The 20,196-nt window shown below is 42.3% G+C and overlaps 4 protein-coding genes across 7 annotated transcripts; 2 read left to right on the top strand and 2 right to left on the bottom strand.

Moving 5' to 3' along the window:
• Positions 1-385: 385 nt before the first annotated feature.
• Positions 386-5,703, top strand: ccdc77 (coiled-coil domain containing 77). Of its 2 annotated transcripts, XM_080475027.1 has the most exons (12): positions 386-494; positions 1,470-1,518; positions 1,912-2,092; positions 2,197-2,339; positions 2,558-2,654; positions 2,794-2,884; positions 3,547-3,635; positions 3,768-3,916; positions 4,085-4,349; positions 4,842-4,967; positions 5,065-5,217; positions 5,353-5,703. In XM_080475027.1, exons 2-12 carry the CDS (start codon positions 1,484-1,486, stop codon positions 5,497-5,499), a joined length of 1,476 nt encoding a protein of 491 aa, XP_080331153.1. In that variant the 5' UTR covers positions 386-494; positions 1,470-1,483; the 3' UTR covers positions 5,500-5,703. The 2 variants fall into 2 exon arrangements, with proteins under 2 accessions (XP_080331153.1, XP_080331154.1); XM_080475028.1 differs by lacking the exon at positions 1,470-1,518 and having other exon boundaries at positions 396-494; positions 5,353-5,702.
• Positions 5,704-6,899: 1,196 nt separating this feature from the next.
• Positions 6,900-11,380, top strand: hdhd5 (haloacid dehalogenase like hydrolase domain containing 5). Its single transcript, XM_080475029.1, has 8 exons — positions 6,900-7,227; positions 7,900-8,103; positions 8,187-8,299; positions 8,619-8,712; positions 8,798-8,831; positions 8,958-9,132; positions 9,226-9,414; positions 10,722-11,380. The coding sequence occupies exons 1-8, from the start codon at positions 7,114-7,116 to the stop codon at positions 11,050-11,052; spliced, it is 1,254 nt and encodes a 417-aa protein (XP_080331155.1). The 5' UTR covers positions 6,900-7,113; the 3' UTR covers positions 11,053-11,380.
• Positions 11,200-17,150, bottom strand: rab19 (RAB19, member RAS oncogene family). 2 transcript variants are annotated; one of them, XM_080475037.1, is made up of 5 exons: positions 17,008-17,150; positions 14,899-15,009; positions 14,132-14,320; positions 13,556-13,739; positions 11,525-12,490 (listed from the first exon to the last, which is right to left on the bottom strand). In XM_080475037.1, the coding sequence occupies exons 2-5, from the start codon at positions 14,947-14,949 to the stop codon at positions 12,216-12,218; spliced, it is 699 nt and encodes a 232-aa protein (XP_080331163.1). In that variant the 5' UTR covers positions 14,950-15,009; positions 17,008-17,150; the 3' UTR covers positions 11,525-12,215. The 2 variants fall into 2 exon arrangements, with proteins under 2 accessions (XP_080331162.1, XP_080331163.1); XM_080475036.1 differs by lacking the exons at positions 14,899-15,009; positions 17,008-17,150 and having other exon boundaries at positions 11,200-12,550; positions 14,132-14,870.
• A 201-nt stretch (positions 17,151-17,351) lies between these two features.
• On the bottom strand, positions 17,352-20,196 carry ccdc34 (coiled-coil domain containing 34). Of its 2 annotated transcripts, none has more exons than XM_080475031.1 (7): positions 20,112-20,196; positions 19,326-19,578; positions 19,092-19,236; positions 18,876-18,983; positions 18,201-18,359; positions 17,963-18,092; positions 17,352-17,845 (listed from the first exon to the last, which is right to left on the bottom strand). In XM_080475031.1, the coding sequence occupies exons 2-7, from the start codon at positions 19,571-19,573 to the stop codon at positions 17,658-17,660; spliced, it is 978 nt and encodes a 325-aa protein (XP_080331157.1). In that variant the 5' UTR covers positions 19,574-19,578; positions 20,112-20,196; the 3' UTR covers positions 17,352-17,657. The 2 variants fall into 2 exon arrangements, with proteins under 2 accessions (XP_080331157.1, XP_080331158.1); XM_080475032.1 differs by lacking the exon at positions 20,112-20,196 and adding an exon at positions 19,905-19,946 and having other exon boundaries at positions 17,522-17,845.

Raw genomic sequence — 20,196 nt, 5'->3', positions numbered from 1 at the left:
GGGGGGGGGGTTAGTGTAAAGTTAATACAAAGTTAAATGCAGATCCATCAAAAATAAAAGTAAATTGCATAGTATTATGTACCAACTTATGTAGCAGTCAATCTGGGATATCATTAAACATAAAGCTCTCAGATTGTATAATCAAAGGCTGGTTGAATTTTCTAAGTGAACCGTTTATTGAAGTTAAGTATGTCATTCATCCTGGGGTAGTGAGCGGGGACACAGGTGATCAAACGTCCAGCAGAAGTAATTTGTGTTAATATTGTGACAAAAGGTACAAAATCAGCCTGATTTCTAGGGAGAGATGGAGATTCCCACTGTATTTTGTTTTGAGCTACAGCTGTACCTCTGTCTGCCTGTAGGGGGCAGAATAACGGATATGTGTGCTTCATTACAGGATAAGCAACTTCCGGTGTTCAAACGTCTGCAAGCTGCACAGGGAGGACATAAAAGTGCGAAACTTCACTGAAAACTCCGAAAGTCTCCTGCTTTACGTGAGTATATAATATATATGTATATATATCTTTTCTCTGTCGCTTTTCTTCCTCTCACATCATGAACTATAAAATCCTGTTACGATGACTTGTTTTCAAACGACCTAATTCTTTTATTTAGTTTTCTATATGTAGTACAGTTGTAGTGTTTAGGTGGCGTTTCAGCTGAACCAGTGTTATATATGTGAATGTATAAATGTATCTGGATCTCTGATGAGAGAAAAGATTTTTAAACGTCCCGCTCCTCCTGCCGCCTGATCTGGTGTTTCGCATTAACTGGCTTCCCTGTTAACTTGTGTCCGACTTCCTTTATCGTCCTCTTGTTGGTGCGAGTAACGGCAGGGGTTAAAAATAGGATTCACAAAATGTACGACACTTTAAAGCTTTATCGTGAATGCGGTTAAATGGAGTTTGGCTTTACCGACTCCTGCCGAGTTTTTAACATTTGCTGTTGGTAGCAGCAACAAGGGACCCTAAAGAAACTCTGTCACCATTTAACTTGGAAACCACTTGATACGAAACACCGAGACAACATAGACTCTGTTACATACGCTCAGGAGGGCTTTTATCTATAATGACTTTAAAAAATAAATACAAACATAAGCAGTATGTAATGCTTATCAAAAGCCAAATCTGCTTTGTTTACACAAACAACAAAAAACACATGTGAGTGGTATGCACACATCTTAGTTGATTATAGTCTAAATGATTACCCAATAAAATGTTATTTCATTTTTAACTGTCATTTAACAGTTACTTGCTTTCTATAATCACAAAGACATTTAGAGTTTTGTAGCTGTGAATCTCTAGAAGCAGTTAATTATGATTGCTAATGGCAGGCATAACTGAGAGAGCTTGAAAGTTTGTGTATGTTAAGGCCTTAATAACTAACATAACTTGAGTCTATCGAAATATAAGATTATGTTCACATTGTCCAAAGCTGTAACAACTTGCATTTTTCATTCTTGTTTTTAGGGTTTTCCATCAGGATGGAATTGCCAACAAAGCATGCAACACCACATAGGTGAGAATATTTGATTACGACACAAGAGAAAGTATTTATATATATATATATTTGTTTATTTTTTTCTGGTGAAGAAATGTTCCTTTAGCACAGAGAAACAGACCTAATTCATTAAACCACATTCTTCCTCAATGATACTTGGATTTATTCCCGCAGTTCAGTCCCCTGCTGTTCCAATCTTATCTCATACGGACTTATAGTCTTACTTCTTAAATGGGCTTCATTGCCTGGGTAATCCTTGTTTTTAGTTCTTGAAGCAGATTTACAGTGTGCATGAGGTTGAGTTGAGTGATTAGACCAAACCTCGAGCAAACTAAGTGTCCAGTTTCCACATGGGAAATCTGTGAGTGATTTTGTCATTATGAGATTGAAAACGTATTTATTTATTTCCAGGGTTAACGTTCACGCCCCGGGTCAGGACTCGCCGCTCCCCCCGATCCATGAGCGTCTGGCATATGTGTGCCCCTCCAAAGAGCTGCTGGACTTTTACCGGCAGAAGATCGCCCAGTTTGACGGTGAACATGAAGAGCTGCTGCAGATGCTGGAGAAATATCGTGGCATCGCAGAAGACCAGGTGAGACTGAGAAGCCATTGAATCTGCCGTCATCCGTCGTACCGGACCAAATGTGTGGATGCTATCTAAGCTTTTTTTTTTTTCTCTCTCTTGATGCTCCTCAGCACAAGCTTCAGTGGGAGGTCCGACAGCGCGAGGGAGAGATCGCAGAGCTTCAGAACGCTTTGAGCGACATGCAGGTTTTCCTTTTCCAAGAGCGAGAGCAGTCTCTGCGGCTTTACGCAGAAAACGACCGACTGAAGATCAGGTAGGTGCGCACCTGATTTAAAAATAAATAAATAGTTTGTACTCTGGTTCATCTGACTCGTTGTCCTTTTGCACAGTGGAGATTATTTTTGATTGCTTAAATCATCTGTACAATTAGGTTTTACTTGATAAAGCTTTTTTTTTTTTCTCAGGCATTCAGTTATTATTGTCCCTTGCCTGCAACAAGAAACGCATGACCATGTAGATATTGTCTCACAGAGAACTGGAGGACAGGAAGAAAATCCAACACCTTCTTGCCCTCGTGGGCCCTGATGCAGGAGAGATCACGTACTTTCATCGGGAACCTCCTCACAAGGTGAATATACGGCTGTAGAGAGTAGACACGTACATTGTTGGTATTTATTTATTCTCTTGAGTTCATTACACGTTTTGATTGAGTTTATGAAGGGTAAATCCTCTCCATTGTGCTCACGTCTCTGATTACTTTACTCCAGGTCACGATCACACAGAGGAGCTTAGAATCCAGATTAGAAGAGAATCTCAGCCTGCGACCAACAAAGCTCCGACCCGCTGCAACCAGGAAAGGTTGTGAGAACAACTTGTTTCTCTATGACAAATTTTTTTTATCTTTTCTAAATGTAAATATAATTGCGGGATTATAACAACAGTGTCAAACATAAGGCCCGTAGGCTAAAGTTGAGGCTCCAGTCCGGCCCGCAACAACATCAAGCAAATTTTAATAATTTCCAAGAATTTCTATTTATTTTCTTTATCATAATTTTTTTTTTTACAAATTTCTTGGGATTAGCAGACACAACACAGAGATATGTTGCCATGATAGGTTGCTACCTCGTTGCTCAAAGCCATGCTGTGAGGGTGAGTTTGTAAAAACATCCATTAAAGCAACAGCGTTTTTTTTAATTTTTTGTGAGTCAATTTTACACCAGAATGTTTCATTAAAATTAGCTTCATGTTGAGTTTGTGGTAGTTTTTGAATCGTTTGGTCACGTATGCTCCGCGATACGACACAAAAAACCTTTAAGATTTCAAATTAAAGGTTGTTATGGCCCCATGTTTGACTCTGTGTTATAAGTTAAGTGTTTTATATTTAAATTTGCGGTTCAGAATCCGTACGAGCAACAGTAATCTGTTTCATTTAAAACGAGTGCTCACAAAGACAGGCTGTGAATATTGCTCTATATTTTCCTGCCGCCTATTAATTATATATTTGTGGTTTCATGTTTGAGACGGTACCAGGAGAACCAAATCATCAGACGGGATAAACGCAGAAAACCTGGAGCAGTACAAGAATGACAATCAGACGCTGTTGCTGCAGGTAGGCCTCCGCAAAACATCTTTTTCCACAACAAAATGCCTCACCTTATAAATGTATCACCGTGCCGATACACATTCATTATGCTCTCCCGTACTTGGGGGTCAGTTTTAATCTCGAGGCTCGTGCTCCCAGGTGGAGGCGCTGCAGGCTCAGATGGAGGAACAGACCCGTCTGGCCAAAGAGCAGGTGGAGGCTCTGCTGGAGGATCGAAGAATTAAAACGGAGGAAGCACAAGTACAGCGACAGAGAGACCAAGAGCGCATCGCTTCGCTCACTGACAAGTGGGTCTGATTCTGTTAAAGATGACTGTAGATTGAGATGAGTGTAAAAAAATTACACTCAATTTTTTTATTTTATTTCTTTTACTTCTTTTGAGTTACACGACTTTACCCGATTGACGTTTTGAAGTCCGACTCTTCTTCTTCTTTTAATCTCCATTAACACATTAGGCTCCAGCAGACTCAGAACCTGCTGCATGAGAGCACCAGGGATTTCCTGCAGCTTAAGTTTGACACACAGACTCACGAGAAGAGCTGGATGGTGGAGAAGGATCGGCTGCTCAGGGAATTAAACTCCTGCCACAACCGTCTGAGAAAGGCTGGAATCTGTGGCGGTGAGCCGGGGCAGCCGTGGCTGCCCGGCAGCAGCACCACTGTGCTCCGCCCGCCACCACAGCCAGAGGCGCAGCAGCAGCAGCAAAAAGAGGAGCTGAAGGTAAGATATGTGCGAATTGATATATTGCGGTACCAGCTCATGTTTGAGTGTGACTTTTGACTGAATTAAGAGTTTAAGTCCGGTTCAAGCCAAGAACAAAAGAATAAAACACAAGTATTAAACTTTAAGTGCAATGAAAGATCAGGTGAATTCAATTCAGTCGTTGGCCTGTATTACACTTTCCTGTGTCTAAAGAGGACCATAAGAAGTCATTCCTATTTTTTATTTATTTGTTTTTTTAAGTGTTTTGATAAGGGGTGTTAAACACATTTTCATTCAGGGGCTACATACGGCCCAATTTCATCTCGACTGGGCTTGACCAGTAAAATCGTCCCATAATAACCTTTGAATTTAAACTAAAGTTTATCTTTGTTGTGGCGCTGTGTATGTGATGAAAATGTCTATAAGTTTTTACATTTGCTGGGTCCGATTGGTGCCTCCTCTTGAGTGATTGATAATGACCGTCTTTGTCTTTACCTGTGCTGTTTCCAGATAATGCAGGAGGATCTGAAGCAAGCCCACCGCCTGGCCGAGATGTACAGAGAGCAGTGCATTACAATGGAGACAGAGCTCTCCCAGATTAGAGAGGAAGGAGATGTGGGCAGAGAAATATTCAAGGTATACCAGCAAGTTAGATGTATGCAAAAACTGTAGTTTCTGTGCCCTCATTATATTTTGCGATTTCTCACCAAGTGTCCGGCCTTTTTGTGCACAGGACCGTTCAGAGAAAATGGCCAGACGTCTCCAGTTGATGACTCAGCGCTATGAGGCGCTGGAGAAGAGGAGGGTCATGGAGGTGGAGGGCTTCAAGACGGACCTCAAACACCTCAGACAGAAACTGAAGGATGTCGAGAAACAGCTTGTTAAGGTGTCATTTGGCATTTTGTTTTGTCGTCTTACTTGGCAACAAGTCACTTAACTTGTGATTGTCTGTATCAGAGTTAAGTTTTAAATGATTTTACTGTGGATGAATGATCTCTGATGGATGTCCTATGTTCATCAGGTTACCTTGAGCGTTGGGCCCAACCAGGACCTGGCCATTCTACACGAGGTACACCAGACCAACACCAGGACTAAAAAGTTCCTGGGTGAGCTGATGACGCTGAAGGCTAAAATCTATGGGCTGGAGAACGAGCTCAGGTTTAGTTGAGGGACATTGTACCATGTATTTATCTGTTTGGGATGTTCGGGATTATTGTTGAAGGTTAGGCTGGACGGGATTTTTGCTCTTTGACCAATAAAAACAAATGTTTATGTTTTTAATTGTTGTATCGTACAAGCAAAAAGTTGTGCGCAGTGTAAATAGAGTATTTGGACAATAAATTCACTGAAACGTAGTGGTCACAATCCTTTCATCTGTTTCACATTCATTCATTCGTTAACTTCAGAAGCAATATGATCATTTTACACCAGTATGCTGTGATGTGTAAGTTTATCCAGAAAGTTATTTCAATAACAGCAGAGAATGATTTTCTGTTTGTAGTCTTGCAGTACTCAATCAGAAGTGGGAAGTAGCAAAGTTCTATATGTGTACTTTGTACTTGAGTAGACTTTTAAAGTATCTGTACTTGAGTATTTTTTTTCTGATTTCTTTTTTGTAATTCCAATGTTTTTACACAAATCAATGCTTTCTAGGCTGAGCGATATGTCATACCAAGACTTCCTGTTTCCGGTTCAGAACAAGTCTTTCTATCATGAGATATTTTTTACTTTTGTATTTTTCAGAGCCTAAGTTAAACATTTCCTGGTGTTTTTAAAAAAATAAAATAAAAATTGAACTTCTTTTTACATTTACTAGTATATCCCATAAGTATGAGTAAATGTGCATACTTTTGCCAACTCTCAAGAAGTTGTCTTCTCAGGAATAAATCAGCTTAAATGGGACAGTTTAACAACCTCACATAGCAGGCTTGGTGATGTTTATTGAAAAAGATTAGTGCAGAGGTCAAACATAAGGCCCGTGGGTCAAATCTGGCCTGCAAGAGGCTGCGATCCGGTCTGCCAAACCACCAAGCAAATTGTAAATATTTCAAAGAATAAAGTTTATTCTTTAAAGCAAAACATGCATAATGCAACAGCTGTAGAAGTGGGTTTTTTTTTTTTTTACATTTCACTGTGTTCTGCACTGGACAGTTTCATTAAGATTGGGTTTATGTTGAGATTGGTCATTTTCCGTAGTAATTGGTTTGTGAAAATATTTTTACCACGCATACCCAGAACCACAACTAATTTTATTTTGTAAATTTCAATATGGCACTAGTTTTACCAGTCTGGCTCACTCGAAATTAAATTGGGCTGTATGTGGGCCCAGAAATAAAATACGTTTGACACTCCTGAATACCACTCCAAAAACTATTATTCTGACTGTTCTTGAGGTTTTCATTGTTTAAAAAAGAAACTTTTTAAAAACGAGCAACGGGCACTTATAACACAAACGTAATAAATCGAGGAAATACGAAGCGTTTCTTTTTCCTCATTTAAATTCAAAATCTATCACTTTTGTTTCTGCAGAAGCGAGACTCGTGCGTTTCCCTTCACTCGTGACGTCACATCGAACAGGAAGTATGTGCGCTCTGATGTTCAGCGCATGCGCGCGGCTTTTTTTTTTTAAATTTAATTCTTGAATGGTGACAGCATGAGGAGGTAGCACAGATTTGTGGTGTCACTGCTGGAGATATCATGTTTTGCGGTTCCAGCCCTCTGCTTCGTTGAGTGTCTGTCTCCGTGTTCACCCTCCGGGTTTGACGCGCACGTGCCTGCAGAAATGCAACGAGTCCGAGCGTTAAGAAGAAGTGGCTGGCAGCTCCTGAAGTCAAGCTGCCAGGGAGCTTCAAAACAAGTCAACAGCTCGTCCTGGCTCAGAAGAAACTATAGTCAAGTAAGTGCATGATGTGATCATTTGAAACCAAATACATTTTAAGATGTAAACTGACTGGGGTTTGGAGATGATAAGAAAGCTCAACAGTCTGATTCCTAGAAAGAGGAAATCTCCAGTTTCACATCCAGAGAGACCGGTGACAGACTAAAGAGGAGAGTTAAATTTATTCAATTTTCATTGTAGAATTGTTTAAACAAAAGTGACCACTTCCATCCATATTTTTTCCCCAAGATATTCTTAAATGTGAATATCTGTCAGTAATACACCACACGTGCTCTTGAAAGTACAGAATGTGTACCAAATAGGTGAATCAGAAGTGTCTGGATATCATAAAACAGAAATATCAGATCCTGAACGTTGTGGACAGAATATGGTTTATGAGTTAATATAACTAGAAGCTCCATCCCGTGGAAAAGTTTTAAAACTTAATCATGAATGAGAGGTATTGATTTGCCAACTAATGTTTGAGAAAACAACGGCAGCATGTTGATGATGTTGAAATTGATCGCATCATCCTTTCTGTTATTACTGAATAAAGCTCTGTGCTGCACCCACCTCCTCATATTGGCTTTAGCCGGGAACAAAGTCTCAATTCAACTGCGTTCACTCTGTAGTATCTCCACAAGTTAATGGGTAACTTTGTGTTGTCACATCACACAAAACCCATAACAGGGCCCCGGCTCCTTCGGGCTCCTCTTTGACATCGACGGGGTGCTGGTTCGAGGTAAAACGCTGATCCCGGCAGCCAAGCAGTGCTTCAAGAACTTGGTGGACCGCCATGGGAACTACAGAGTCCCCGTGGTGTTCGTCACCAACGCTGGGAACTGCATGAGGCAGGCCAAAGCTGAACATCTGTCACGTCTCCTGGAGGTGGAGGTACGATGGACGTCTTGTAAATCTGTATTTCTTCGCTTTGTCTTTCTTTGACACTAATCTCTTCTTCTCTCTTTTTGTCCCAGGTGTCTCCAGAGCAAGTCATGCTGTCCCACAGTCCGCTGCGAATGTTTACCCAGTTCCACAAAATGCGTGTGCTGGTCTCTGGACAAGGTCCCGTTGAAGAAGTTGCTCACAAGTATCCTGTTTCTACTACTTCTAGTGATCCGCTACGAGTATAGGGAGATCTCCAGGCCCGCCGATGCCACCGGTGTTTCGGATTAACCGGTTTCCCTGTTTAACTGGTGACCGTCTTCCCTCGAGCGTCCCCTTTTCACAGCAGATGTTAACAAACCCGACCAAAATCTGTAGCTGTCCTGGCGAACGCTGAGAAAACACAGCTTGTGTCTTTAAAGAAATACAGTCACGTACGCATTGTGACAGAAAAATATGTGAGGTTCTTACAGTTTAAATGTGCCTTTTGACTCACAACTGGACTTTAACCCACCGAACTCCAGCCTGGGTTTCGAGGATGTTGTGACCATCGATATGCTCAGGGACGCATACCCAGTTCTGGACGTTGTGGACCACGACCGAAGGCCTAAAGATGGTGTATGTACTTAAAAAAATAAACCGATGTGACATTCAATTAGAGATGAGTTCAAGCATATTAATATTCACTTACATTGTCTTACAGATTCCTCCCAATAAAGGCTTGCGGCCAATAGACGGTATGTTTACACACAATCACTACATTTCCTGACAATTTACCACTTTTGCACTTTATACAAATTATTGCAATGTCCATGTATATTTAAAAAAAAATAAAAAATAATCATGCATCTCTTGTGTTCCAGCTGTTATCTTATTCGGAGAGCCAATCAGATGGGAGACGAACCTCCAGCTCATCGTTGATGTGCTCCTAACCAGCGGAAACCCCGACAACTCCTGGAACTCGATGCAAAATCCTCACATCCCAGTCCTGGCCTGTAACATGGACCTGCTGTGGATGGCAGAGGCAAAGAACCCAAGGTTCATGTTCCCGTGACCCTCGGAAAGGGTCAGTTGTTTTGTTTTTTAATGCAGCAGCAGTTTCACTAAAATTGTGATTGTATTATTTTGTAGGTTTGGCCACGGTATGTTCCTGGTGTGCCTCGAGAGTCTGTACAAGAAGGTGACCGGCTGCGAGCTGAAGTACGAGGCTCTGATCGGTAAACCCAGCGTGGTGACGTACAACTACGCCGAGCTGCTGATCAGACAGCAGGCGGAGAGACTCGGGTGGACGACGCCTGTGAAGACGTTGTATGCTATTGGGTGAGTGATTCGGTCCAACCTCTTTCTTCACTTTATGCAACCGAGGCTGCGTTCACACTGCAGGTCTTGATGCTCAATTACAATGTTTAGCTTGAGTCAGATTTTTTTTTTTTTTTTTTGCGTGATTGTTTACATTACGTTATAAACGCGAACTCTATCAGACCGTCGTGTGGACGTGATCGGACCCGGCGGTTTCAGGCCCCAGAGTGCAAAAGACACTGTTGACGGAAGTAAATATGGACGCCGGTCAGCACCAGGGTTGCCTGTCTGTGTGTCAAACAACATAAAACCCACACACCTGGATAAAAACCAGCACAAATCCCAGTCTGTGTAGGAATCATGTTAAAACCCTAAAACTATTATATGTGTAATAATGAAAACGCCATGAACACACAAATGCAGGACGTAAACAAAGTTAAAAGGTGAGAGAGTTTGGCTGCCCAATCGGGCGATACCCGCCATATCTGGCAACACCGTTCAGCGTGTAAATTCATTTTCAAGTGGTTGTTAAATACGAGCCGAGAAAATCTAGACAAAATGATGAGGGGAAGAGGAGGAATGAGGAATAGTGAGCACAGCTTTTAACAGTTTGGTGGAGCCGCTTCCTCCGGCGCTTATCAGGGACGTCGGTGATGAAGCAGTCGCATGTAGAAAAATATCTGAATTGGTACCACATACGACTGAAGCCTGGGTCTGGTGTGAAAAAAAAATTGGAATTGGAGCTTTCACATGGCCACAAAACAGGTCGGATATGAGTCACTTGTGCGTAAAAAATGAGAATTGGTTCGCATTTCCCTGCAGTGTGAACGAGCAATTCAGCCTGAAATTAAACCAGGGTATTCTCACTGTGAGGCCAGAGTGCTCACCACTACACCGGCATGCATCCCGGTCCACAGATCAGTATTTAAATAGTTTTTCCTTTAACCGACTTGATTGTGATAAATAGATCTGACTAATCATACATCTTATGAAGTAATATGCTCCAGAGGATGAACTGAGTTTTAATGTTGGTTGATTAGTAGAGAAAGACATTTCACTGAAAACATTTCCTAAGATGCAGATGGAATTGAGAGATATCAAATAGAGAATCCCTACTTGAACCAGGGTTTGAATCCTTTTTTACACAACCTGCATGTCTTTTTCTCTCCTCCTATCCCGTAACACCAACTGTAACAGCAGAAAGTCTCCACCTCTGAGTCTGCAGGTTTCTTCTTCATTTCCACCGTCTCCTCTGAGTTTTTCTCTGTAAAAGTGCCTTGGAATAACTTGTATTAAATAAAACTGAACTGAATCATCTCTTTTCACAGCGATAACCCCATGGCTGATGTTTACGGTGCCAACCTGTACAACCACTACCTCCAGGCTTCTCGTCGTACGCAGGCCGACAGCAGCACTGACGGCGCGAAAGGCGACCTCCCCGAGCGGTGCAGCTCCATCTTGGTGTGCACGGGCGTGTACAGCAGAGACCAGCGGGAGCCGCCCGCAGACCAAACGGAAACCGTCACGGAGCAACGCATTTTCCACGGCCACAGGGACTTCCGATTCGACCCCAGCCTGTTGCAGCCGTCCTCCCTGGTGCAGGATGTGAAGGAGGCCGTGGAGCTGGTGTTCCAGGAAGAAGGCTGGCCTCTGGAGTAGTCGCTCAAACTCAGCTCTTAAGATCTAACACGGGGTTTGTGAGGGTTTTTGGGTTTGTTTGTTTGTTTTTTTGGAGTATGTGAGGCGAGGCGTAGCTGTTATGGTGTTCCAGTGCCATAGAAACGGCAAAAATAAGCAATTTTAACACGGAATGTAGTTCAATTTTAAGTCGTCTTTGCACCGGATTCTTGCAGCTTTTTAAAAAAATAAATAAATAAATACTCTCACATCATCACTGTGTCCACACATAAATGCTGTTGAGGATTCATCCAGTGCAATATCCGTCCTGCCTTCAAAATAAAGAACAACTGTAAGTAATACAAACCTAGTTGTTTGGCTGCACATGTCTCATTACATTCAGATGTTAAGAATTCGTCGGGTGGCAGACGAGAGTTGAGTTCATAGACACCACAATGCAGCTTTGTATTGTTCGGATCAATCCAGAAAAAGCTTTGCAGTAAAAATACCACTTAGAGTCCAGAGGAAGGTGGATTTTATTCTTTGCACAATAGTCTGCGTGACCAGGGTCACAGTGCCTTTCTAAAATAAACAACCCTGTCCACTTGGTGGGTGTTTGCTGGTCTTGCTCTTATATTTTAGCTTTGTTTCAAACATGAATAATGCACATGAAACTAATCTTAGTTCATCAAATTACATGTCAACTTTTTTTTTTTTGTGCAAACCTGTCTTATTCAGTGGGATTGAATTGAAGAGGATGATAATGCAACTGTGTTTTAACATCAGTAATAAAACTACATATGCTGGTTTGTTAGACTTGTGAATAATTTGTTGAATTCTATACTGTAAAAGCCATACTGTGTGACGATTAAAAGATGGGAGGACACTAAGAGTTGTGTGTGCGCTATGGGAATGTGTGTGTTTTACCGTTGTTCAGATTCCTCCAGCAGTGGTTTGTCGTCACAGCAGCTTTTATCTCCAGAACAATATAACTACATTTAACAGGCAAGTGCTGTTTAACGCCTGTGTTACAGATATCACTCAAACTTATAAATAATACAAATACATACAAAACCTTACTGCACAAAAACTGCATTACAGATTGTTTCTCTTTAAGTACCTTTCCTTCTGTGGGTAAAAAAAAAAAAAAACCTTCAACCACACAGATATTTCGTCTTAATCGGTACGTCCCTGCGTCAGTCTCCTCAGCACCCGCATTTTCCACCTGTAGGCGCCACGCCATGAACGGGGTGAGAGCTGTTACCCAACATCAACTGGGGCCATTCTTGCGATCCCTCGTCCGTCATGGTGGTGCCATTTCGAGCCAGCAGCTCCCGGGCCATCAGGGTGAAGGCGGCCTCCACGTTTTGGGCCTCCTTGGCGGAGGTTTCCAGAGCTGCCAGCACGCTGTTGTTCTCTGCCAAAGTGCACGCGTCCTCGAACAGCACCTGCCTCTGAGCGTGGAGGTCGGACTTGTTCCCTGCAGTGGTGAGCAGAGCAGAGTGACCGGGCCGTGGAGTCGGCTGAATCGGCTGTGCAGCTGTTAATATAGACCAGGGGTGTCACACTATCTGATCAAGTGTAATATGATATATAAATAACTGGAACTCTAAATCCTGAGTCTATCATTAAGGTCACTAATTCACCTAAAATGCATGTTTTTGATTCTTTGTAAAAAACCCGGAGAAAATCCACGGCACATACACAAAGGAAAGCCTCCCAGGCTGGACTCGAACCGGGGAATTTCTCACTGTGCCACCCTTCAGTCAGCCATGGAAATGATTCTAGGTGTAGACAACGGAAAGGTAACACACAGGTTTGGCCCAGACAGAGCTAACCACTATACACCACTGCGTGGCCCATAAATACATCTACAATTTAACTTTTACATTCAACATTGTGATATAGTTTTTTTCCATCAATGCTTTCAGTGTTTCATCATTTTCTCAGTTGATGCTAAATTTTGCCGACTCCATGAATCAGCAGCTTATAAATCCGTATATTTCAGTCATCACCTGTAACGGCTCCATCTAGAGTAGGATTACGGATATCTGGAGCCAATGCCAGTTAACAACACAAGGTACACTGCCCATCATAGAGCTGACGCAGAACGACCAGAGGGGCCTCCCTTCAACACAAGAGAGTATATATATATATATATATATATATATATATATATATATATAAAGAGGAAAACTTGGAACATTATTGTAAAATTTGAGTGTGATGAATCAAATGAAGGCTCGTGGTGTTTTGCTCTTTATAGTGTCGTCTACACCTGAACTTGTTTTAAGTGGACAGATTAGGTAGTGTGAAGCCCTCTCGCGTCACAGTGTGAATGACCCCCCATTCGAGTCCAGCCCTGTGGGGGGGGTTTCTGTATTCCTCCTGTGCATGGACAGGGATTCTTTTCTCCGACGTCTCTCGATTTGATCAGGCCTGTTAGGTGAACTGATTATTCCAAAATGGCCTGCAGGTGTGTGAGTGTGTGTGATGGACCGTCAGCATGTGAAGCAGATGGAGAAGTACAGAAAATTGTACACACCAATAAGTACAAGTACCACACTGGCAGCTCCGTACTGCTCCACCTCCCTGATCCAGTGGGGGACGGATTCGAAGGTGGCGCGGCGGGTGATGTCGTAGGCCACCATGGCCCCGTGGGCACTGCGGTAGTAGCTCTGGGTTATAGTCCGGAAGCGCTCCTGGCCTGCGGTGTCCCACACCTGCATCTACAACAACAGTAAAAAATAAAAATAAAAAATGGCTTAACCTAATTTCCTCAGTTTCAGAAGATACTTAAAAAACAGTGGAGAGTCTCAGACTGATCAAACATCCCTGTTGTAAACAGAAGAACACACCCAGAAAGCCAACACACTGATGATATCAGACGTAAGAGGGAGTCAGCCACACCTCTATCTTGGAGGGCAAGTTCACTGATTAACTCAAATAAGCAGTGATGTTATTGAAGCACAAACACACACACACACACACACACACACACACACGCACACACACACACACACACACTGACAGGTTTTTACAATTCAATGCATTTAATATGGTGCATGTAAAAATGTGATGTGAGAAATGTCAAAGGAAAAGGTTGGTCAGAAACACTTACTTTCACCTTCTTCCCATCAATATCCATGGTGCGGACGGTAAAGTCCACCCCGATGGTGTTCTGCTGCTTCTCAATGAAAATGCCAGACTTGAAGCGCTGCACCACGCAGGTCTTTCCAACATCCGAGTCCCCGACCAGGATGATTTTGAAGAGAAAGTCGAAGGCGTCTTCATTCTCCGATATTGCAGACTGCATGGTGACCAAGGGAAGATCAACAGAAACTTCACCACAAATACTGAGGTGGAAACACTAAATCCAACCCCTATGCGCCTCCATGCAACAGAACTGGTTTCTTCCAAGTTGTGTCAATAAGAAGTGAGGCTGTTTGCTGAAACACAAGCCACATCTTCCTTAGGAAAGTAAATAAATAACAAAGACAATCAAGGGCAGTAAATCCAGCAATTTGGGCCCATGAGGATATGTGCAATTCGAATGTTAAGTAAGAGAACATTTAAATGATCTTCATGTTCTTTGTGTCTCTCGTCTTCCTCTCATCGGCTGAGCTCGGCAAAAATCCAAAGACCCATGACAGTGACACACAGCAGAGGACTCAAAGTCCCCTGTTCACATGTGACAACGTGGAAAAGTCTGTTTGTTCATCCCGGGGAGGTTTACATATCTGGGTTACGCCTTCAGACACATTCTTGCAGGAGAAACCACAAGCGGTAGCGTGTCCTCCTGCCCTTTAGACTCCTGCCCTCCTTCAGCCTGCTACACCTTCACCACACTCACTTTCACTGTGGGACGGCGTAGGACACGCCTCTTACCTGTGTTGGTAGGTGTGACCTCCAGCTGCTGGCCCACCTGCACCACTGCATCTTGGGATATGGATTTACTTATTCTTTTCCCTACTCAGACGGAGAAATTGAAAACAGGACCTGAAGTAGGCGGATAAACGGAATATCAGTCACCCGAGGTGGAAAGAGGTCTGAAAATATTTAACTAGGACTTTAAAGTACTGTTGTTAAAATACACTCCTCTTTAAAACTACTCTAATTATTAGTAACTTTTCAACCATTGTCAAAAGTAGGCATTCAATTGAAGATATTTACACAAAAGGCACATTTCTTCTTCTTTTTTTTTTAAAGTGTATATTTAGAAAAAACAATTGCAAAACACAATATTCCATTTGAGCACACATTGCAAAGCATCTGGGAAGATCTGGTTTGCTGTTCGTCTGGTGTTTAGTTAATTCTTCCATTACTTTTTGTTTCCCCATTTATGATCCACAACATTAATGTGGACTTTGTTCAAAGAAAACTCACTGAAAAAAAAAACTAAATAAAAATCTATGTTTTAAAATCAAATAAATTTGAATTAAAATTTTTTGGGGGGAATAATTTAGCAGTCAGTGAATAATAATAATAATAATAATAATAATAATAATAATAATAATAAATAATTAATAATAATAATAATACAAATTAAGTTTGACATACTCAGAGAAAAAACATATTTCATATCTGATGTCTATCTATTCATCAGTAGTAGGTGGAGAAGGTTTATGCCACTTCTGACTTTTGCAGTCCGCAGAATTTGCACTAACTGTACTCATTTTTTTTTTTTTTAGGAATACAAAACTTTCACTAAGTATTTTGTACAAGAGGGTCATTTGCTTCGTGAACTAAGGTGGATGCAAAACAGACACTTCCTCCAAATAAAGAGTCAAGCTACTATTGACAGAAAATACTGACATCTACAGATCAGAATATGGACTTATTGTTACTTCCACACCTGGAAATTGTTCATGATCCCAAACTTTTGGGTTAAAACTTAGAAAAAACGAGGGACGTGTAGAACTGAACTCACATGAACTATTGAACGTCTGAACTCTCTCTAGTCGGCATAAGAAGTATGAGTCAGTTTGAGATTTTAGTTTGTTTCAGCCAACGACCAAGCGGTTCTCAGATCTTTGACGTGAACCATCAGAGGTGATTCATTTCCATTCAGTGACGTGGGGAGTGTGTGAGTAGTAGCACTAAGCAGGAGGGGCAATGGTGTCAAACAAGGTGGAGTTCAGGGACAAACATCCAGCCCAATTTCATCTTGAGTGCCATAACAGCCTTTAAATCTGAACATTCTTTGTTGTGGTGCAGAGCATATGTGATGGAAACGTTTATATTTTCACAAAACCAGACAATTACTAATGAAAATGACTGCAATCTCAACATGAAGCCGATCAGAATGGAACCTTCTGGTGCAAAATACAGACCTTGAAAAATATTATTCCCCTAAAGTGTGTTGAAGGGAAAAGCTTGAAGAAGTTAAAGGAATACATTGAATCTGAACAGACTGTGTAGTTATACACAACGACAACCACCAAGGAACAAAATGACGGTACATGGTTGTTGAATATTGTGATTAAAGGCTCTTAATGTACACACTATTGTATCAGGTAAAGTTAAACAATCACCTATAAATTATGGATCTAACTTTTTTTTGTATGTTTGTTGTTGACAGACGTTAGTTGCTAGAAACATCCCTAAAAAACAAAAACAAGCCCATCTAGAGGAGAAGCTTTGCTCAAAAGGTCACTGCACAAACAGCCTTAAACAAACAGCTTAAATCACACCTGTCACGTAAATATTCAGATGTAAGCGCATTAAAATCTGTTTTGGCATATTTTCAGTAAAACACACACTCGGTTTTTTTTTCAATTACCACGTAGAATGCCCTGCGTTATGAGCCCCCTCAGTGGGTGCTGTCAAGCAACACATTCCACAGCAGTCAGCAACAGATAGACCAGCTGAAGCGCAACGCAACACACACACACACACACACACACACACACACACACACACACACACACACACAAACAGACTTGTTAAGAACACTCATTCTCACGTAAAATGTAAAAAAATAAATATATATTTTACCTCAGGCTTCACACATTGTCATCACAGTGAGATGCTTACACAGAATGAGTGCAGCTTTGAGTCTCTCTCTCTCTCTCTCTCTCTATCTCCACCCCCTCACTCGCTTCTGTCGTCATCTCAGCCCACAGAAGAACAAGGCACAGCTGGACACAGAACAATATGTGAGTGTGAGGGGCACTTGACCGAGCCGGGTCTATCTTTGGCTGTGACCACCAAGCCACGCTCTTTCTGCGCCGTGGTCGGCGTCTGAGTCATTATTTACTGCCAAGTGTAGTTTTTTTTCTTTTCTTTTCAATGGCCCAGTAAATAAGGTTGGAATGAAAAACAGTTACGTTTTGTTTTTTCATATAAAATCTAAATAAAAATTTATTAAATTTACAGAGCATTAAACAACAGAAAAACACACTCATTGTATAAACGCTGAGTTAACATATTTAGGAGTAATTGCAAAAAGCTTCAGAACAAATAATCTTGGTAAAATCATGTGAAGAATCTCAACATCATGAAACGCAGACAAATGCAACAAGCTTATGGGCGGGTGTTTGGATCATTGTGGCCACATTGGAAGACAGAAATGTTTTCAGTGACTCAGCAGAGCCTCGGCCTGTTGGAGATGAGTGGTGGTGAAATCATACAGAGCTGTCACTAGGCTACAGTCGCCTCCTCGCGCTGTTTCTCAGTCTAACGGCGCTGCCGGAGCTCCGCCCGCTCCCTCTCTGCTTTGAGGGTTTCTTTACGGATGTCTTGATCACACATGTCTCTGGCGGCGGGACTTGAATCGGCTTCCAGGGAATCGGATTGTAGAAGCTGGGGGATGGGTAGGATTTGTCGTAGGGACCTGAAAGAGAACGACTCAATATGACGTTACAGAATAATTAGCTAAAATTACATTTAGTACAATACGAGTTTTAACAGCGCTGTTGCTCAAAAACTCAAACTACTTAAATGCCATTACTTCCTAGGTGACTGGGCGATTGGGGACTCGCTTTGCCTTTTTCATCAGCCTTTGCCAGCCATTCTTTAAACGTCTCATCCGCTTTCCTGCGGCGCTCCTTCTCCTGCTCCTCCTTGAGGGAAGCTTCCTCCTGCCAGACACAGAAAATCCTTCACAATCTTTCTCATTCCTCCACCCTCCGAGTGTTCTTTGTAAAAACAATTAACAAACAAAAGCATCTATGGAAGAACCACATTACTTTTTCTTTCTTTTCTTTTTCTTTCTCTTCCTGGTTCTTTTTCTGCAGCCAGTCTTTGTACTTCTGCTGAGCTTTTTGTTGGATCTCCCTTTGTTTCTCCTGCCGCCTCTGTATTTTCTCCAGCTCTTTATTCTTTTTTTCAAGTTGCTCATTCCTCTCCTAACAAAAGATTTGAAGAAAAAAAAAGGGAAAGTAAGACAAGGCAAAGCAGCTTCATCCTTTGGCAACAAGCATTTTATATCCACAATAACACTGAATATTAGTAAAGACATCAATATATACAAATCATTTGGGGAAATATTAGATGACGGAGCAGCCGTTAACAGTCTCTCCTCACGGCAAAAAAAAGGTCATGGGTTCAAACACTGGCCGGGACCTTTCTGTGTGGAGTTTGCATGTTCAATCTGTGTGCGTGGGTTTCCTCCCACGGTGTGAGGTTAAATAGTGACCCTAAACTCCGGGGCGTGAATATGAGTGTGTGTGTCTGTTGCTGTGTCCGGTGACCCGTCCTGGGTGTACCCTGCCCTCCAGAGTGAGCTGGGATTGGCTCCAGCACCCAGCACTGGATTAAGTGGAATAGAAGATGAATGGTGATGATGGAGACATTAGTGTGTGGAAGTGTATTATTATAAGTGGCACGTTTACACCATGTTCAAACACACAATCCCAACACACCTTTTCTCTTTTCATTTTCAGCCATCCGTGAATCTTCTCCTCCATGAAAATGCTTTTCTCTTTCCGCTCTCTTTCTTGCAGTTCTTCTTTTTCTATTAGTCGGCGCTCCTGAGTTGTGGGATGAAAGAAAAGAAGAAGAAAAAGAATTCAGAGGAAGCCCAATTACAGAGACAGGTATGTTTAGTTTTGGATTGCATGGTTTATCAGATGTCTTGCCTCCTCTGCTTTGAGTTCCAGTTTGATCCTGTCCTCTTTGGCTTTGTTCACCAGCCACACTTCCCATGCACCAAGTGTGGGTGAAGCTGGAGGCTGCAGGGCTGCACCCAACATCTGCTCTGAGGGCGTCTTTGGTAGCTCACACCTACAAAACAAAAGAAATCCACCAGCAGATATTAATACCGCAGCATGTTGCGGGGCCGGACAGGGAGATGTGGAGGGTTTCTGCAGCACCTCACTGGCGACATGCGGGGTGAAGTCTGCTGAAACGAGACAGACTCCTGCTCCTCCTCGTCTGTGTCGAAGCTATCGTGATAGATGGGGGAGAGCAGGGAAAACGTATCGTCGTCGTCGGATACTAGGATGTCGTCTTTAAAGTCCTTGCGTGCAGCGGAATCTTTCCCCATGTCGGTCTTGATCGGGGTCGAGCTGAAACCGTCGGACGCGGACGCAGGGCGGGCGGGCATCCTCGCTCCGGACATGACCACTATAGTCACACAGAAGCCAGTCACTCAAACGAACTGTTACCCCACCTGTGAGACTTTTGTTTTTGTGAACAAGCATTCAGAATAACACATCGAAGTTGATAACCGGGTGTGCGTTACGGAGTTATCGCGCAGTTATCCATGCTCGGCTAAAGTTAGCATCGGTGTTTCGGATCCATTGGTTTCTCTGTTAACTAGTGACCGACCTCCTTTAGCGTACTTGTTACTGCTAGTAAAAGCAGATGTTAAGAAACCCCTACAGAAATCCAAAGCTGTTCTGGCGAACGCCATTTTAAGCGCATTATAATAAGATTTCAAAGTGTCGTACCTTTCAGTGCGTCTGGTTTTACGATCAGTAACTACGGAAGCCGGTCACCAGTTACCAGGGAAGCCACTTAATTCAAAACATCGCAACATAACAGCGAATAGGCGAACTTTACGATAACATTTATTTCCTATCCTACTACAAACAGTTGAATCCTGAAAAGTGAGTGGTGGGTACGCGGTTCGAAATGAGTTGCGGATGTTTGCATACCTTCTTTGTGTTGGAGTTTTAAAAGTCTCCTTCATGCAGGTGAAACCAAACCAACAACTGATTTACCCACAACTTTTTTTCCCAT

Source organism: Lipophrys pholis (assembly GCF_963383615.2).
Source record: "Lipophrys pholis genome assembly, chromosome: 11".
NCBI classification, from domain to species: domain Eukaryota; kingdom Metazoa; phylum Chordata; class Actinopteri; order Blenniiformes; family Blenniidae; genus Lipophrys; species Lipophrys pholis.
The sequence above is the reverse complement of the archived record's forward strand: the minus strand, read 5'-3'. Positions and strand labels throughout refer to the sequence as shown.

What these genes read in the sequence shown, in the direction of transcription:
- ccdc34 (XM_080475031.1), bottom strand. Translation starts at nt 19,573, where the DNA reads ATGTCCGGAGCGAGGATGCCCGCCCGCCCTGCGTCCGCGTCCGACGGT. An exon ending in TGAAAATGAAAAGAGAAAAG is followed by an intron (nt 18,360 to 18,875) that starts GTGTGTTGGGAT and finishes ATCTTTTGTTAG; the next exon opens with GAGAGGAATGAGCAACTTGA. An exon ending in AAAAAGAAAAGAAAGAAAAA is followed by an intron (nt 18,093 to 18,200) that starts GTAATGTGGTTC and finishes TGTGTCTGGCAG; the next exon opens with GAGGAAGCTTCCCTCAAGGA.
- hdhd5 (XM_080475029.1), top strand. Translation starts at nt 7,114, where the DNA reads ATGCAACGAGTCCGAGCGTTAAGAAGAAGTGGCTGGCAGCTCCTGAAG. An exon ending in CACGTCTCCTGGAGGTGGAG is followed by an intron (nt 8,104 to 8,186) that starts GTACGATGGACG and finishes TTTTTGTCCCAG; the next exon opens with GTGTCTCCAGAGCAAGTCAT. An exon ending in AAGACGTTGTATGCTATTGG is followed by an intron (nt 9,415 to 10,721) that starts GTGAGTGATTCG and finishes CTCTTTTCACAG; the next exon opens with CGATAACCCCATGGCTGATG.
- rab19 (XM_080475036.1), bottom strand. Translation starts at nt 14,326, where the DNA reads ATGCAGTCTGCAATATCGGAGAATGAAGACGCCTTCGACTTTCTCTTC. An exon ending in TTGATGGGAAGAAGGTGAAA is followed by an intron (nt 13,740 to 14,131) that starts GTAAGTGTTTCT and finishes CTGTTGTTGTAG; the next exon opens with ATGCAGGTGTGGGACACCGC. An exon ending in TGTGGTACTTGTACTTATTG is followed by an intron (nt 12,551 to 13,555) that starts GTGTGTACAATT and finishes CTATATTAACAG; the next exon opens with CTGCACAGCCGATTCAGCCG.
- ccdc77 (XM_080475027.1), top strand. Translation starts at nt 1,484, where the DNA reads ATGGAATTGCCAACAAAGCATGCAACACCACATAG. An exon ending in ATCAGACGCTGTTGCTGCAG is followed by an intron (nt 3,636 to 3,767) that starts GTAGGCCTCCGC and finishes TCGTGCTCCCAG; the next exon opens with GTGGAGGCGCTGCAGGCTCA. An exon ending in ATCGCTTCGCTCACTGACAA is followed by an intron (nt 3,917 to 4,084) that starts GTGGGTCTGATT and finishes TTAACACATTAG; the next exon opens with GCTCCAGCAGACTCAGAACC.